General features: G+C 47.7%; 1 protein-coding gene across 1 annotated transcript; it reads right to left on the reverse strand.

The window, feature by feature from the left end:
• Nucleotides 1-3,459: 3,459 nt before the first annotated feature.
• GRIFIN (galectin-related inter-fiber protein) lies at nt 3,460-10,752 on the reverse strand. Its single transcript, XM_066609473.1, has 4 exons — nt 10,711-10,752; nt 5,089-5,168; nt 4,829-4,991; nt 3,460-3,983 (listed from the first exon to the last, which is right to left on the reverse strand). Exons 1-4 carry the CDS (start codon nt 10,720-10,722, stop codon nt 3,819-3,821), a joined length of 420 nt encoding a protein of 139 aa, XP_066465570.1. The 5' UTR covers nt 10,723-10,752; the 3' UTR covers nt 3,460-3,818.
• Nucleotides 10,753-18,879: the final 8,127 nt, after the last annotated feature.

Consider the following 18,879-nt stretch of genomic DNA (forward strand, 5'->3'; position numbering starts at 1 on the left):
TGTGTATGTGCAGCCTCCTGATTTTAGAAATGGGCTATGCCAGATGCAAGGGAGGGCACCAGGATGCAGGTCTCTTGTTATCTGGTGTGCTCCCTGGGGCATTTGGTGGGCCGCTGTGAGATACAGGAAGCTGGACTAGATGGCCTATGGCCTGATCCAGCGGGGCTGTTCTTATGTTCTTATGAATTCTCAAATCCAGTATCATTCATCATTGAGATCCCTGGAGAAGGAACCGATTGAGGAGAGCTCAGTGGGGGAAATGGCAGCACCATGGCGAGCACTAAAATTGCGCCCCTGTCCAAACAGAGAAGGGGAGAGAGATCATGGGGTTGGAAGCCAGCCCTGTACATCCCACCAAATTAGCTTATTCAACAGGCTACACAGAGAAGGGGAGATAATGGGGTGGAAAGCCAGCCCTATCCATCCCACCGAGTGAATTTATTCAGTGGGCACATCGGCAGGTATATGAAATCACCTTGAATTTTTTTTCTGCTGACATTCACCTCTTTTTGGAGGTTCCCTGAAATTTTCCCTGAAAAATGCACCATCAGTAGCATAAATCTGGGCCCAGCACCCCTTCAAGTGGCACCCAGGGCAATGTCCCCACTTACCACACTCTAGCTAGGCCAATGAGAGTGTGCACATTTCACTATCAACCAGATTATCTACAGTTGGGCAATTTGCTTGAGAATCTCTCCTTTCCTCAACCTCCCAAACAAGCTGATGGAGTTCTAGACAACCCGGGGGTGTCGCAGCTCTGGCTTCGACTGAGAGAGGCAGACACACAAGTGAGAGATGGGTTCCAACTTGGCCGGGGACGCTTTCTGGATGTTCTTGGAACGGACTGTGACTTTGGATGCAGTGTCCTCAGATGAACAGCCTTGATAGTCTGGGAATTATCAAAAACTTTCAATAGGCTCAAAAGTGGAGGTACTGCAATATTCTCCATTGTGATTGTTGAACCTCTTTTTCTCCTGGTTGTTGAGAGGGGTCAATATTTTTATTTAACTATGACGCCTTTAAAAGGGGATTGGACAAGTTTCTGGAGGAAAAATCCATTACGGGGTACAAGCCATGATGTGCATGTGCAACCTCCTGATTTTAGAAATGGGCTATGTCAGAAGGCCAGATGCAAGGAAGGGCACCAGCATGAGGTCTCTTGTTATCAGGTGTGCTCCCTGGGGCATTTGGTGGGCCACTGTGAGATACAGGAAGCTGGACTAGATGGGCCTATGGCCTGATCCAGTGGGACTGTTCTTATGTTCTTATGAGAGGGTGATGTTTTCAGATTGCAAGTTTAAGCCGTGCTGAAACGGCAAGTCCTTTTCTCCTCTAGCACAGGTATCAACTCTTTAATTAGTTAAGGAACCCGTAGCAAATCTCCTCCTCTGGAGCCATCACAGGACTCAAAGAACTGCCTTGAGACTCACCCCCAAGCACTGGCAAAGTCCTCTCTGTGTCTGGAAGGCGGGTGTAATTGGATTGTTGAGTCTGCTCCCATTCACATCATGTCACATTAATGGCACTCAGGCTAAGAAAGGTCATCCAATTGCCGTTTTGTTCTTCCCCCAGCTGCAGTTTACAGGCCTGTGTGGACGTTAACGCCGGAGTGAGAAAATACTTCTGCTGTGGAAGGGCTCCAAGAAGATAAGGAGGTGAGGAGAGGTCATTTGGTAACTGGTGAGGCTGAACAGTTCGAGGGAAGAGAGCTGTGAAGTGTATATTTGGGGTGAGAGGAAGGATGCTTTGAGTGTCAGAGCGGGGAGGTGAAGTAGCCTTCGGAGTGTGGAGCAGTGGCGGGGAGTTGTGAAGGTAACAATTGAAGGGAGGAGTTGAACCTATAGACATGGTGGTGGGAAGACTGGGTGAACATCATTCCCTCCACAATAAAAAGCCCTGTGATGATGGGTTGTTCCATCTCAAGCAGTGGTGTTGCTAGGAGGGAGTGGGCCACACTGAGTGACACCCTTGGGGGTGGACACCAACTGCATTGAAGCTGTGCATACGATATTGTAATTTATTCTGTATGGTCTGGTACAAGAGGAGGTCCGCCATGGGGGTGATGCAATTAGTTCTTGCACCAGATGATGCAAACCCTATTGATGCCTCTGATCCCAAGTGAACAGGTCTGTCCCTGACTCTCAACCCCTCTACAAATATTATAGAAAACACCAGACTTTGGATGATAAGTGACCCTAGTTGGTTCAACCCAGAAGGCTGGACAGTGCTCAGCTTCCCAAACAAGAGGTGTTGGAGCTCTGGCTGCACACAGTTTCCTGGGAATAAGCCCCACTGAACACAGTGAGTAGACATGCATAGAATATAGACTGTTGTCTACTGTAGAATGAGCAGACCTTTGAATTACTGCCCTCTGAGATGGTGTTGAGGACAGCTGGTTGTTACTAAGGGATGCTTCCTGATGTTTTCAGACCTCCAGGTTTGTACTCTGGATTCTTCATCAAGTCAAGGTGATCTTTCATAGGTTCTTTGGAATATGTCACCTGTTTCCTGGTTGGAACAGAACCATCTCTGGTGAAAGCACTTTGATTTTGCCACAGCAAAATCTCCCGGTGGTGACATCTCCAGCTTTTTGGGGACCTCTGGGCAGGGCATTTGTAACTGTCTACCCCTAAAAAGCAGTGAGCCTTCTATTCTTGCATGAAGCTGCCCTGTTTGCTCAACATAAGAACATACGAACATAAGAATAGCCCCACTGGATCAGGCCATAGGCCCATCTAGTCCAGCTTCCTGTATCTCACAGCGGCCCACCAAATGCCCCAGGGAGCACACCTGATAACAAGAGACCTCATTCTGGTGCCCTCCCTTGCACCTGGCATTCTGACATAGCCCATTTCTAAAATCAGGAGGTTGTACATGCACATCATGGCTTGTAACCAGTAATGGATTTTTCCTCCAGAAACTTGTCCAATCCCCTTTTAAAGGTGTCCAGACCAGATGCCAGCACCACATCCTGTGGTAAGGAGTTCCACAGACCGACCACACACTGAGTAAAGAAATATTTTCTTTTGTCTGTTCTAACTCTCCCAACACTCAATTTTAGTGGATGTCCCCTGGTTCTGGTGTTATGTGAGAGTTTAAAGAGCATTTCTCTATCCACTCTGTCCATCCCCTGCATAATTTTGTATGTCTCAATCATGGAATCTTTAATCATCTTCTCCACTAGTCTTACAAGTTCTGGGGGATGATGGGTCAGAGATTGCACCAGGTCTTGCTTTTGGAGGGGCAAAACTTTGGGGTGTTAATAATAATAATAATAATAATAATAATAATAATAATAATAATAATAATACAGGTATTTATATACCGCTTTTCTTGGTCTTTATTCAAGACTTTATTCAAGGCGGTTTACATAGGCAGGCTTATTTAAATCCCCGTAGGGATTTTTACAATTGAAAGAAGGTTTCTAACTTTCAAGAACCACAACATTCAGATGTTTCGTTCTGATCTGGCCTCCATCCTGGCCTCCATCCTCCCACGCTCAGAGCAGATGGAATAGCTCGGCTTCAGCTTGTCAGCTGCTTCAAGGTCGCAGGTGCCGGTGGCCTCGAACCGGCGACCTTGTGGATGTTATCTTCAGGCAAATGGAGGCTCTACCCTCTAGACCAGACCTCCTGCCCTGGGTTCTTGGCAGTAGCTCCTTGACAGATAATGTGATCTCAGTCAAGCTCATCCTTAACGGACAGAACATGAAGAAGGTGACAAGGTGGAAAAGTGTACATTGGGAGGCAGGGCACCTTACTGGACAAGGAAGCAGAGGAGGTGGCAGGGGGCTTCCTAGTCTGGCGCAGTTCCTTCCCCTAGCACAGCCCTCGTCTGGTGACTTCCACAGAGGAAATGTGGATGTCATCCATGATCTGCAGTCTGGAGACGGTGGGGAGGTACTTCAGACGGTGCTTGTATTGAAGGACTTTGGTTTCATCCACAAACACATGGAAGAAATCTTGGTCAGAGTAGATTTCAACCTGAAAAGAGGGAGATGCTACCATAGAGCTGATTTGGGTGCCCAATCAATCAATCAATCAATCAATCAATCAATCAATCAATCAACATTCTGGATCCACCAAGCCAAATGAATGAGGAGATCTATTGTAGCTTAGCTATGCAAGAACTTGCACCATAGATCTGTATTTAGGCATCTATGCAGGTCCCATAAGAGTGGGATGCAAGAGGCAAATTGTTCCTGGGCCCAGGGTCCGTTCCTGTGATCTTGGGAGTCTACACCAGGGGTGTCCAAAGTTTTTGGCAGGAGGGCCACATCAGCTCACTGACAATATGTCCGGGGCCGGAGAAAAAAAAGAATTAATTTAAATTTAAAATTTGAATAAATTAACATAAGTTTACATAAATGAATATATTAAAGATGAACTTATATGAATGAATGAAGGTCTTGCAATACCTCAAGGCCTATAAAAGACCTTGCACAAAGTAAGGCTGGCCTTTCCTTTGCTGCTGCTACTGCATCACAGATGTGAAACAGCAAGCAGTGGAGGTAGCCCTCATCCCACAGGTCACGCAAGAGGTCAAACAGTTGCCCTCATGCTGAGATCAGTTGCGTCGGGCCAGAGCGGGCTCCAATAAATCTCCAGAGGGCCAGAGGCTCATTGAAGACTGGGAGCTCCCTGAGGGCCGCATTGAGAGGCCTTGAGTGCCGCAAGTGGCCCCAGGGCCGGGGTTTGGGCACCCCTGGTCTACACCATTGCCAAAAGTCTCAGAGCTGTTGCCCCTTGGGTCTGCTGGTCTTTGCATGATTTGGCCTGCACAAAACCTCCAAAATGTGTGCAGGAAGAAGATGGGAGGCTGTCATTACCTGGAAAGGCTCCTTGGCTTCCAAAGGGACGGTCTCGGTCACTTCTTCCTGGCCCCAGTGGTTGGAGAGGAAAGAGTTGCATACGATCACGGAGTCTGCGAGGCGAGGGTTAAAGTGGAAAGCAATCTGTTCTCCAGACTCATCCAGGAAATTTATTTCAAATCTGCAAGAGATTTGGGGGGGGGGGGGAATAGCCATCAGCATCCCTAAAGCAAAGCAGAATTGGGCTCTTGGTAATGGCTGCAGCGGGTGGCCCTTACGTATTAGTGCTGGAGCCTGTTTCACCTTTCACGATCACACTCCAGCCGGGACACAGCCCCTTGGGGTAGGTGGCTTCAAACTGTGAGGAGAAAGAGGAAGAGTGAAGCACTTTCACTGATGTGATGAAGAGAGATCTGTCAGCCCTCCATTCTTCTAGAAGCAGTGGCTGAGGACGGAATTTCTCATGAGCCTTGGAGGAAGAGGAAGGTAAGAGCATGAGGTAGGCCTGTAGCCCAAAATGCTGTGGGCTATATCTACAGGGGTGCCGTAGGATTCCTTGGCACCCCCTCCTACCTGTTCCCCTGGGTGTGGCCATCTTGGATCTAGCAAAATCTTGTGAGATCCAAGATGATGGCACCCAAATCCCGCAAGATTTAGGTGCCGCCACCTTCTCACACGGTTTCGTGACATCCAAGATGGTGGCACCACCATCTTGGATCTCATGAGGTTTTGTGAGTTCCAAGATGGCAGTGTTTGGCTGAGCTGGGAAGAAGAGGCAGCATGGCCTTTCCCAGTTTGAAGAGACACTTGGCCAACAGTCTGAGGCAAAGAGGCAAAGAAGGAAGGCCCATAGCCAGGGAGACAGACCAGGGACAGTCTGCACTTGCTCCCGGTGTGGAAGGGATTGTTACTCCCGAATCGGCCTTTTCAGCCACACTAGACGCTGTTCCAGAACCACCTTTCAGAGCGCGATACCAGAGTCTTTCGAGACTAAAGGTTGCCAACAACATTTGGACATTGTTGTCATGGGTGTAAAGTATCTTGGCCAAAGGGGAGTAAAGTACCAATCCTCACCCTGTCCTGCTTTGGAGCAAGACAGGAAAGTGGAAGGAATTTCCTTGGCTGTACTGGTTGAACTACCGTGGCAAGTCACCTGCCTCTTTCCCAAGCTCTGGAGCAGAACTGGGTGGTGAGGGCCTTCTGGGCTGCAGTGCCTAAAGTGGCTTGTTGGAGTGGTGGACAACCCACTAAGCACCCCTGCCAACCTTTCCTACTCTGTAGCAGGAAGGAAGGGGTGACTTTGGGCGCAATCCTAACCCCTTCTGTCAGTGCTTTCCAGCACTGGCATAGCACTGCCAATGGGACGTGTGCTGCATCCTGCAGTTGGATGTCACTCACGGAGGCCTCCTCAAAGTCAGGGAATGTTTGTTCTCTTATCTTGGAGCTGCATTGCCCTTATGTCAGTGCTGGAAAGAGGTGACATAAGGGATTAGGATTGCGCCCTTCCTTAGCTAACAGTCAGCTGTGGTGCTAGAATCCCTTTGCCAAAAAAGCAAGGAGAAGGAGAGAGGCAGATGACTGTCATTTTGGCCTGGCAGTCAAGGTAACACCAAAATTGTGAGCCCTCCCTGTAGGGTGATTTGGTCTGTGGTCCTTTTCGGAACACGCAGCTGTCCTGGGTGCCGCACACCTGTTGCTGGCCGTGATGGCAACTACACAGCCTTTCTGATCTCTTGTTGCCCTCAGCCTTCTGCTTTGAGCCAGCCATTTGCTCCCTGCACCTTTGCTCGATAGTTGTGTTGATCTTCCAAAGCCCAACCTGGTATTGCTGGGCTGACGTCCAGCTGGAATGCGTGACCGTGAATCCGGCCCAGATCCAAATGTTGTGAATACATTTAATGAGAATGAAAGGTTCAGTGGAAGGAGAGGAAAGAACACAAAGTTCTCCTGTGAGAGCTCCGGCCTTTCATGAAAGAAGTGCAAGAAGGTGCACTTGACATTTCTCTCCTACTGCTCGAGGGTCTTATAAAGGAGATTTCTCTCTCTCTCATGATAATGCTGCTGGAACTTGAAATGCACGTAGCACCAGCTGTGCCAGGAAGGGCACAGTAACTTTTTGCTATCCCTTTTGTGTGCTATGTGCTGTGTGGGGGTGATTCTTGGAAGTAGACCTTCATAGCCCTTTGACACTCCCAATTAACTACATAGATCCTGTTTATGGACCTAAGGGATGAGCACACATTCCTAGAGGGAACAGCAAATGTCAGGGGAACATTTAAGTGAGGTAGGAAGGCATTCCCTCTCCATAAGGTTCAGAAACTGTGTGATTATTCCTTAGGGGCCCCTATATTTCTTGGCCAGCTCGGTGGATAGTTCAGACAACCAACCAGCCATAGTTAGTTGGGAACATGAACATAACGGACATAATAAACATTAACCATAATTGACCAGTTAATTGACTGGTTGATGCCCAGTACTGTGGGTGTGTTTGGAAGGCACTCCAGGACCCCCCACGGATACCAAATTCTGTAGATAATGAAATCAACGGGGGGGGAGGGGCGCTGCTGGCAAACAGGAAGCATCTTTCGAAAGTGTCCAGGAGGCCTTCTGAGGAGCAGGAAGGTCGTGCATTACCTTCTCCCACCTCAGAAGACCTCCTGGATGTGACTTCACATCCAGAAGGTCTCTGAGGCCATCCAGCCATGAGCTTGGTATTTGTGGATATTCAAATCTGTGGGTGCCAAGCCCATGGATAAGGAAGGTCCATGGATGGTTCAGGGGTGGCCAAAATTTGACTCGTGAACCACATGAGGCTCTTCAACATATATTGTGCGGCTCATGAAAATATGTTGGTTGAGCTCCTTCTTGTATCACAAAGGTAAAGAAAATGATTTTCAAGCTTTATAGTATAAACCGAAAGTCCACTGGATTTTAAAAGTAAGTTTGATGTTCATGGTGAGTAAATATATTTAAGAATTCAAATGCTTCTTAAATATGGCAGCTCTCAAACATCTCTCTTGTGGCTCTCAAACATCTGGGGTTAACATTATGGGTTAACAGGAGAGGAAACTGAACGCTTTCCACATGCGCTGCCTCCGACGCATCCTCGGCATCACCTGGCAGGACAAAGTTCCTAACAACACAGTCCTGGAACGAGCTGGAATCCCTAGCATGTATGCACTGATGAAACAGAGACGCCTGCATTGGCTCGGTCATGTCATGAGAATGGATGATGGCCGGATCCCAAAGGATCTCCTCTATGGAGAACTCGGGCAAGGAAAGTGCCCTACAGGTAGACCACAGCTGCGATACAAGGACATCTGCAAGAGGGATCTGAAGGCCTTAGAAGTGGACCTCAACAAGTGGAAAACCCTGGCCTCTGAGCGGCCTGCTCGGAGGCAGGCTGTACAGCATGGCCTTTCCCAGTGAAGAGACACTTGGCCAACAGACTGAGGCTAAGAGGCAAAGAAGGAAGGCCCATAGCCAGGGAGACAGACCAGGGACAGACTGCACTTGCTCCCAGTGTGGAAGGGATTGTCACTCCTGAATTGGCCTTTTCAGCCACACTTGACACTGTTCCAGAACCACCACTCAGAGCGCGATACCAGAGTCCTTCGAGACTGAAGGTTGCCAGCAACAACATTACGGGACTCTGATGTTAAGCAAGTTTGGCCAGCCCTGGCATAGACTGGCCAGAGTGAGTACTGCCATCTTCCTTCCATCAAAGAATGATCAACAATGGCCTATTCTCCTCCCAGCGGGTGAGGAGCGCAGCATCCTGTCCATCCTAGAGACACAGCTCATTAAACACCTCTTTGCTTTTCCTCGACACCAAGGCGATAAGACTCACACGGCTTCTACTCACACTGCTGCCTTAAAACAAGTTGGATCAACAGTGTCAAATGGGAAGAAAAAGCTCCTGGTGTTGGCACACGGCTGTCTCAGGCAGACATCCCATTTGGGGTTTGTTCAACACAAACTTCAAACGAGTGCTTTGTGTTCCTTATGTGCTAATGTACCTTCTTGATTGGCTGGGGGATGCAAGCCTAGTGATCCTCTTTAGTGCCTCAACCAAAAAATCTATTTCAAAAGTTCAATAATCTCTGTTTGTCATATTGAAAGGATCACATCCTGGGGCTCTTTTTCGTGCCCTGCCACCTGTCCTCCAAATCCCTTGAGAGATGTCTTCATACAGCTAATTCACCTTACCTTTTTACATAAGAACATAAGAACAGCCCCACTGGATCAGGCCATAGGCCCATCTAGTCCAGCTTCCTGTATCTCACAGTGGCCCACCAAATGCCCCAGGGAGCACATCAGATAACAAGAGCCCTGCATCCTGGTGCCCTCTCTTGTATCTGGCATTCTGATATAACCCATTTCTAAAATCAGGAGGTTGCGCATACACATCATGGCTTGTACCCCGTAATGGATTTTTCCTCAAGAAACTTGTCCAATCCCCTTTTAAAGGCGTCCAGGCCAGATGCCATCACCACATCCTGTGGTGTTCCACAGACCAACCACACGCTGAGTAAAGAAATATTTTCTTTTGTCTGTCCTAACCCTCCCAACACTCAATTTGAGTGGATGTCCCCTGGTTCTGGTGTTATGTGAGAGTGTAAAGAGCATCTCCCTATCCACTCTGTCCATCCCCTGCATAATTTTGTATGTCTCAATCATGTCCCCCCTCAGGCGTCTCTTTTCTAGGCTGAACTTTTTAACTCTGGTACCTGCCCTGTGACCACAGGAAAGCTTAGCCACCAACTCCTTTTGGAGTTGCTGAGCAGAAAGAGATATAAATGACTGGCTTTGTAGCTGAGTAAGGATTTGAACCTGGTTTTTCCAGGTTTAAGTCCAGCTCCCAAACCACTACACCATCCTGGCTCTCATTCAGATGGTTGCTTCATTTCAATTTTGATTTGTTCTTTTAATTACCACTCATTGATTTCCATGGATGAAGCTCACTGTATTTAATTAAATGATTTATATCCTGCCTTTCCTCAAGAATTAAAATGCCCAGGGTAGCTCACAATATAATATAATATAATATAATATAATATAATATAATATAATATAATATAAAAATACAAAAGCATAGCTTTAAAAAAATGCAGCACACAAAAAATAAGATTAGATTGGATGAAAATTATAGGAACAGCACCAGAACCAAAGGACACCCGCTAAAATTGAGTGTTGGGAGAGTTAAGATAAACAAAAAATTTCTTTACCCAACCTGTGATTAGTCTGTGAAACTCCTTGCCACAGGATGTGATGATGGCATCTGGCCTGGATGCCTTTAAAAGGGGATTGGACAAATTTCGGAAAAGTCCATCACTGGTTACAAGCTGTGATGGATATGTGCAAGCTCCTGATTTTAGAAGCAGGCTGTCTCTGAATGTCAGATGCAAGGGAGTGGCAACAGGATGTTGTTGTCTTGTTGTCTTTTGTGCTCCCCGAGGCATCTGGTGGGCCACTGTGAGATCCAGGAACCTGAAGGGCCTTGGCCTGATCTAGTGGGGCTCTTCTTATGTATCATAGAATACACACAGCATTGCATATTAGGTGGCTTCTTCTGTCCTTAATCCTGGCTTTTTGAAGCATACGTAGTTTATCATGTATTTGCTGGGGAGGGGGAGAAGTTGCAGATGTTCTCAGGTTCAAGCCCTGGCATCTCCAGAGAGGACCCCTGTTGAAATCTGGCCAGTCCATGAATCGATCACTAGGAGAATGTGGCAACCATCTGGGAATGACACAACGTCCATGCCCAAGACTTAACAAACCTGAATGGCTGTTCTTATTCCTTTCTCTCTGCCAGTTAGATTTGTACTTCCCAAAGCCCACATTGTGCCCGCTGTGCAGGAATGAAAGACACACCACCCAAAAAGAGCTGATTGCCTTACCCGAAGCACCATTTCTCCTGCTCAATCGTCTTTTCGCTGCCAGACACATCAGGAGAGAGGCACAGCCCAAAGGGCTATTATATGGGATACATGAAATCACATGTTTGTGCTGGGGAGCTTATCAGAGAGAGAGAGAGAGAGAGAGAGAGAGAGAGAGAGAGTTTGTACTGCAAAGGATGATCAGTGGACAACAATGAGGTAGTTAAGCTGCTGAAAAATCTCACTGCCAGCAGATTTGATGTGTTCATTTGTTGGCCCCAGATGGTTTACAGGTTTCCATTGTCCCCAGAAAACTCTTTACACTCTCTGAATTGATGCTGTGATGGAACCATTCCTGGCCCCAAACAGCCCTTGGAGCAGAGAGCTCATGGTTAGAAAAGAAGGGAGCTTAATTTCTGGGAGGGGGTTGATCATTTCTTGGCTCCAAGTCTCTGTTTGGTAAGGAAGGTGGATCAAGGAAGGAAAGCCCTGCTTTGTCAAATTCAGAGGTAGACTGCTCCTGGACATGGGAGCTCAATTTGGATAATTTCAACCACAAGTTTTAGCTACTAAGTCCACACTTCTAGAGGAAGGGATGACAATCAGTGGAAATCATTTAACAAAGTTTCCTCTTGCAATGCATTTCTGACTTCAGACAAACCCACAGAGCGATGACACAAGCACACGCTGCCATTAAGTGTTCCCAGGGGGTGCCTTATGTTTTGCATATCAAGGGGGGATGTTTGTTTTCCTTTTGTTTTTGTCATCTAGAGAATCAGCTGATGCTGCCTCTGTGGAACTGTTTTCTCAGCTAGTAGCTCTCTCCATGCCTTCCATAGCACAGAATTTGACAAAGCAGGGCTGGTCCATGAAAGATCAGGACTTAACATTCACCTGCTCTCAGCACATTCTGTGGCTATCTATGGAGATTCTTATGGGTGGGGGAGGAAGTTGGAGAGCTATTCTCCATGATAGGAGGATATTTATTTATTTCTTACATTTTTATGCCACCCTTCCTCCAAAGAACTCAGGGAGGTGTACATAGTTCCTCCCCTCCTTTTGTCCTCACAACAACCCTGTGAGGTATGTGAGACAGAGAGAGAGAGAGAGTGACTGGTCCAAGGTCACCCAGAAAGCTTCATGGCTGAGCGGGGATTTGAACCTGGATCTTCCAGGTCCAACTGCAGAACCACTACTACACCATCCTTGCTCTCCAGTAACCAAATAACCAAACACCTCTTTCAAAAGCTATAAGCAAGTCTTTAGTTTGACTACCTGATGTCATTGGGAAAAATGATGTTGTTAAATTCTGGCTATTACAGGTTGTATCAGGAACTTGGAGAAATTGGGATCAGGAATTTGGGGGAACTGGGTTCCTGGCCTGGAGAGCTACCTGGGAGGCAGCCCCCCCCCCAAAATGGCACCCCAATTTCAGAGTGTTGTTAGGAGATCAGATCATGGAGCCAACTCTGCAACTAACTTACTGCTGGTGGATTGCCACCAGATCACAGCCGCAGTCTCTGGGCCTCAGTTCTCCGTCCATGAAATGGGGATGAGGAGTTGACAGTTTGGGAAGCACTTTGCACAGCTGTGCACTGCAGTGGTGAAAACACTGTGCAGTGAGCCAGGAAGTCATCTGTGCAAAGCTCAGCTTAACCTTGGTCTGTGGTAACCCACTTTCTTCTCCGCCTCAGTCCCCCAGTCTGCAAAGTGGGCCCGCGCTACAGGGTTGTTGTAAGGATTTCTGCCATGATGCGTGTGACAAGCTCCTTCTCTCAAATGCTTTTTAAATAAATAATCATGATTGTATAATGTTGTTACATCTTTTGTGAAAAAGGCATTGGTGAAGGAAATAAAATGAGTTGGAGTCGCAGTACCAGTTCTGGAGGACAGGTGGAGCCATTGGGCAGCTTAAGAGAGACTGTCTCTATGAGTGGCTCCAGCATCTCCTTACACAGCTTGCTTGTCCATATATATAATTCTTGGCCTCTGCTCCATCAAGCCTGGATAGACATTATCCATGGGGAAGTGAGAGGGAACTTGGGGCCAGTCCAGAAGCACAGTCTTGGACATCATGTGCTAGGAACAGCTTTGGAAAGTCCACCACACCTCAATTAACTTTCTCTCGCTTTTTGTTTGGTGTTGGCTGATATATATCCAGTTATCCCCCCCCCCCCACCCAGTGCAACTCTTATGATTTCCTCCTAGGTTTCTCTCACTCTGTTTCAGCCTGTTAGCATGGACTGTCCTTTGTTGCCTGGGCTCCAACACAGCTACAAGTTGCTGCGTTGACCCAGTGGCGTAGCGAGAGGGGGTGCAAAGCACTCCGTTTTTTCAGGGAGCCAGTGTTCAAGCGGTCCCTCCCCCTTGGAGCTGTTCCAAGAGGTAAGAGGAAAATGGAGGCATTCGCTCCAAGGGACCGCTTTTACGCTGCCATGAGGCTCCCTGCAAAACTGAGTGCTTTGCACCCCCTCTAGCTATGCCACTGGTGTGACCACTTTTGAGGATGGGCAGGACTCAATGCCCTCAGTTCCAATGCTAACAAGTGCTGCCATATCCAGGTCACCTGGCCTGCGCTGTATCTAGCACAGCTGGGAGCCTCATTTAGCTAATAGTCATTGATATATCTCTCCTACGCAGATTTATCTGTTTTAAATCTATCTAAGCTTGCTGGCTCCTTTTGCAGGTAAGAAAGTCACTTGAAGGAAGCATGTTTCTTGCCCCCCTCCAATAGAAAGGTCCACAGAGAGGAGTTGAACCCTTCGTCTCTCTTGCTGCTGCAATCAGCCTTCCAGCTGAGCACCGCGCCAGCCTGCAATTCTCTCCCACGAAAACTTCAAGCCAGGAGATCAATCTTGGATTTCCCACGCATCATATTGAGCCCCATATCTCCTCAGTAGTCTGTGGACTCTGTCCCAGTCCATGTGCCCTTCAAATCTCGGCATCGTATTTACACTCCCACCCTTTCACTCACCAAAGACAGATATCACCAAGATAAGCAGCGCAAGGGAAGAGACCAGGTGGGCAAACAAAGGTGCACCTGTCAACTCAGGTCTCTGTTTGGAAAAGTTGCACTGCTGGGATCCACAGTGCTGGCTGTGCTTGCACAGACCAGGTGATATCGGCCATCCCTCCAGCCGGCAGGATCTTTTCCCTAACAACGTCAAGCCAGGGCAATGGATGGGAAAAGCCTGGTTTCCCAGACTTTATCGGTGACATTGGGGTTTGGGGCCTATGGTTACGCCCTCGCCATAATTATGTTCCAGAGACCACACTCCAAACCGGAGAGGACTGACTCATCTCTGGGGTTTGGACTGTGTCAGTCTTTCCAGGCTTTGCACTGTCATTAAAAGAGGGTCTCGTAATCTTGTAGATTAAGTGTTGGCTTGCAAAGGATTCTTTGTTGCCAAAATTCACAAAGCTTGATGCTCCTCCAAGTCAGTGTAGAATATTCTGCCTGAGGATACATCCAAGGCGTCCTGCTGGAAGTATTTGATCTCTGATTACAGGCCCATAGCCAGGATTCTAGAGGTGGGGGGGGCGACCCTTTTTTCAAGGGTGATGTCAGGTATCTATACTGGTGGACAAAATGAAAGGAAAAGTCTGGAGAAACAACAAATACCCGTAACTCCCCCAAATTTCATTAAGAAAAAATAATTTGGTGTTTTTTTAAAAAAAGGTGAATTCATTATCTGTAAAGCCATGTAACAATAACTGGCATAGATTAAACACATCTCTTCATGCCATGGAAAATGTATTGCCTATATAGAAATAACATGCAACATAGCCTTTCATTTACACACCAGTGCAATACACAGGCCTGCAACCCTGCAAAAGTAAAACATATCACTGGGATGCAGGTAGTATTTGTATTGAAAGTGCCTATTTAACACCTATTTAACACCTATCCAGTGCCTATCTAGCATCTATCTAGTACCTATCTAACAACTATATAGCACCTATCTAACACCTATGTAATGCCTATCTAGTGCCTATGCAACACCTACCTAGCACCTATATAGAGCCTATCTAACGCCTATCTAGCACCTATATAGCACCTATCTAACACCTATATAATGCCTATCTAGCGTCTATCTAACACCTAACACCTACATAGCACCTTTCTAACACCTATGTAATGCCTATCCAGTGCCTATGCAACATCCACCTAGCCCTTATATAGTGCGTAACACCTATATAATGCCTATAAAGCACCTATCTAACACCTATATAGTGCCTATCTAGCACCTACATAGCGCCTATCTAGCGCCTATCTAGCACCTACATAGTGCCTATTTTGCGCCTACATAGCGTCTATCTAACACCTACTTAGCGCCTATCTAGCACCTACATAGCATCTATCTAGCAACTACATAGCGCCTATCTAGCACCTATCTAACACCTACATAGCGCCTATCTAACACCTACATAGCGCCTATCTAGTGCCTACATAGCGCGTATCTAACACCTACTTAGTGCCTATCTAGCGCCTACTTAGCGCCTATCTAGCACCTACATAGTGCCTATCTAGCACCTACATAGCGCCTATCTAACACCTACTTAGTGCCTATCTAGCGCCTACATAGCGCCTATCTAGCGCCTACATAGCGCCTATCTAACACCTACATAGCGCCTATCTAGCGCCTACAAAGCACATATCTAGCGCCTACATAGCACCTATCTAGCGCCTACATAGCACCTATCTAGCAACTACATAGCGCCTATCTAAAACCTACTTAGCGCCTATCTAACACCTACTTAGCGCCTATCTAGCGCCTACACAGCGCCTACCTAACACCTACTTAGCACCTATCTAACACCTACATAGCGCCTACATAGCGCCTATCTAACACCTACTTAGCGCCTATCTAACACCTACATAGCTCCTATCTAGCGCCTACTTAGCGCCTATCTAACACCTACTTAGCGCCTACATAGCGCCTATCTAGCACCTATCTAACGCCTACATAGTGCCTTTCTAGCGCCTTCATAGCACCTATCTAGCAACTACATAGCGCCTATATAGCGCCTATATAGCGCCTTTCTAATGCCTACTTAGTGCCTATCTAGCGCCTTCATAGCACCTATCTAACACCTACATAGCGCCTGTATAGCGCCTACATAGCGCCTATCTAGCACCTACTTAGCGCCTATCTAGAGCCTATCTAACGCCTACCTTGCGCCTTCATAGCACCTATCTAGCACCTATCTAACACCTACTTAGCCCCTATCTAGCACCTACATAGCACCTATCTAGCGCCAACATAGCGCCTATCTAGCGCCTACATGGCACCTATCTAGCAACTAGATAGCGCCTATCTAGCACCTAACTAACACCTACTTAGCTCCTATCTAGCACCTACATAAGAACATAAGAAGAGCCCAGCTGAATCAGGCCAAAGGCTTCCTATATGTCCTATAGTCCTTCCTATAGTCCAGCTTCCTATATGTCACAGTGGCCCACCAAATGCTTCAGGGAGCACAAAAGACAACAAGACACAACCTGCATCCTAGTGTCCTCTCCTGCATCTGGCATTGAGGTAGCCTACTTCTAAAATCAGGAGCTTGCACATACCTATCATGACTTGTAACCTGCGATGGACTTTCCTCCAGAAATTTGTCCAATCCCCTCTTAAAGGCATCTAAACAAGTTGCCATCACCACTTCCTGTGGCAAGCAGTTCCACATGCTAGGTAAAGAAATGTTTTCTTTTGTCCGTCCTAACTCTCCCAACACTCCATTTTAGTGGATGTCCCCTGTTCTGGTACTATCTGAGAGGGAAAAGAACGTCTCTCTAGCCATCCCTTGCATAATTTTATATGTCTCAATCATGTCCCCCCTCAGGCCTCGGTGGGTAGACCTGGGCTCCCACCTGGACTTGGAGCCCAGGTCTACCTGTTTGGTAGAAAAAAAATATATATATACTTATATGTATATAAGTACTATATATGTATATGTATATAAATATATATATGTACTTGTCGTAAGAGGCGACTAAACAGCCACCGGGTAGATGGGACTCGTCAGCCTAGGAAGGCAGCTCATCTAAGAGAAGGAAACTCTGACCTCAAACCTCCACTGCCTTGTGGCTACATCCAGTTCTGGAAAAGGCTTCAGGAGTCAACCTCAAGGCAAAATCAGGAGCCGGAGTCCCTTAGGCAGTTCATGGCTGAACACAGTCACGTTCTGGCAACTCCTGCGACGCCGCTGGAACCAACCGTATTGGCTTCTGCCTTTCCATTGGACCATTCCAGCGACGTGGAGAGGGGGGATTTGCTGCATGGGTAACAGCCTATCCTCCATACCTTCTTTACCCAGGCTTCGCGCACTGGAGAGGACACTCCAACTTCGCCATACGGCGTCGGCACAACACGGGAAGCAGCAGTTTACCGGTTATAAGTCTTTGCTCGATTGGCGTAGAGCATGACGCCAGGGGCTACTTCCGACGGTGGGAGAGATCATTGCATCTCATTGGGCAGCTACCGCCCGCCTTAAGCTGGGCAGTCCCCAGCCAGTAAGGTGTTGCCTCGCCACGGTCCGTTAACCTCATGGGGTGCGTGGGGTTTAGGGTGAAAACCGACAAGCGGATCGACAACTCTGCACCATGCAACAGAAAACAGAAAACTACTGCCCTAAAGCTGGGCACCTGGAACGTTAGGACAATGACACCTGGCTTCTCTGATGACCTGCAAGAAATAGACGACGCACGCAAAACAGCTGTCATCGACATGGAGCTGAGCAGACTGCAGATGGACATCGTCGCCCTTCAAGAGACTAGGCTGCCAGATTCCGGATCTGTCAAGGAGAGAAATTTCTCATTTTTCTGGCAGGGAAAACCACCAAACGAAACCAGGGAACATGGCGTTGGCTTTGCGGTCAGAAATACCCTGCTGAAATCCATCATCCCACCTACTGTGGGAAGTGAAAGAATTTTGTCCCTGCAGCTCCAGTCATCAGCAGGACCTATCACTCTCATCAGTGCTTATGCACCGACTCTGTCGTCTCCAGCAGAAGCCAAAGACAAATTCTATGATGACCTGGCCACCACTGTCAAGAAAATCCCTGTAAAAGAGCCATTGTTCATCCTCGGCAATTTCAATGCTAGAGTTGGTGCTGATAACAGTTCATGGCCCACTTGCTTAGGTCAGTTTGGCACTGGGAGGATGAACGAAAATGGCCAACGCCTGCTAGAGTTTTGCTGTCATCACGGTCTCTGTGTCAGCAACACGTTCTTCAACACAAAGCCCCAACATAGAGCCTCTTGGAGACATCCAAGATCAAAGCACTGGCACCAGCTCGACCTGATCCTCACCAGACGCTCCAGCCTTCCCAGCATCAAGATCACACGCAGTTATCATGGTGCTGCCTGCGACACTGACCACTCCCTGGTGTGCAGCAGAGTGAAACTGCAAACAAAGCGACTGTATCACACGAAAAAGGAAGGAAGACCTCGCATTGATACCAGCAAGACCCGGGATCAGAGAAAAGTGGAGGAATTTGCACAAGCGCTTGAGGAATCTCTTCCAGGCCCGGCCGACGCAAACGCATCCAACAGATGGGAACATTTCAAGAATACCGTTTACAACACCGCCTTGTCCATATTCGGCAAGAAGACCAACAAGGCGGCAGACTGGTTTGAAGCCCACTCTGAGGAGTTGACACCAGTCATTGAGGAAAAGAGGAGAGCTCAAGCAGCATACAAGGTCTGTCCCAGTGAGCGCAACCTGCAGGTCCTCCGAACTGCTCGCAGCAAAGTCCAACAGACTGCCAGGAGATGTGCTAACGACTACTGGCTCCAGCTCTGTTCCGAGATACAGATAGCAGCTGACACGGGCAACATCAAGGGGATGTATGATGGTATCAAGCAGGCCCTAGGTCCAACACAGAAGAAAATTGCCCCTCTGAAGTCTGCCACAGGCGAGGTCATCCAGGATCGGGCGCAGCAGATGGAACACTGGGTGCAGCACTACTCTGAGCTATATTCCAGAGAAAATGTAGTCACCGAAGAAGCACTGAACAACATTGAGTGCCTGCCTGTGCTGGAAGAGCTTGACAGTGAACCAACCCTAGAAGAACTTCACGTGGCCCTGGACTCCCTTGCCTTTGGCAAGGCACCTGGAAAAGACAGCATCCCTGCTGAAGTCCTAAAATGCTGCAAAGAGATCATCGTCACTGAGCTGCATGAAATCC

This window comes from Tiliqua scincoides, chromosome 13 (assembly GCF_035046505.1).
Source record: "Tiliqua scincoides isolate rTilSci1 chromosome 13, rTilSci1.hap2, whole genome shotgun sequence".
Lineage (NCBI taxonomy): Eukaryota > Metazoa > Chordata > Lepidosauria > Squamata > Scincidae > Tiliqua > Tiliqua scincoides.

Excerpts from the sequence above, each read along its gene's own strand:
- GRIFIN (XM_066609473.1), bottom strand. Across the intron at positions 4,992-5,088 it reads ACAGGCTCCAGCACTAATAC|ATTTGAAATAAATTTCCTGG; the intron begins GTAAGGGCCACC and ends AATCTCTTGCAG. Across the intron at positions 3,984-4,828 it reads AAGCCAAGGAGCCTTTCCAG|GTTGAAATCTACTCTGACCA; the intron begins GTAATGACAGCC and ends CCCTCTTTTCAG.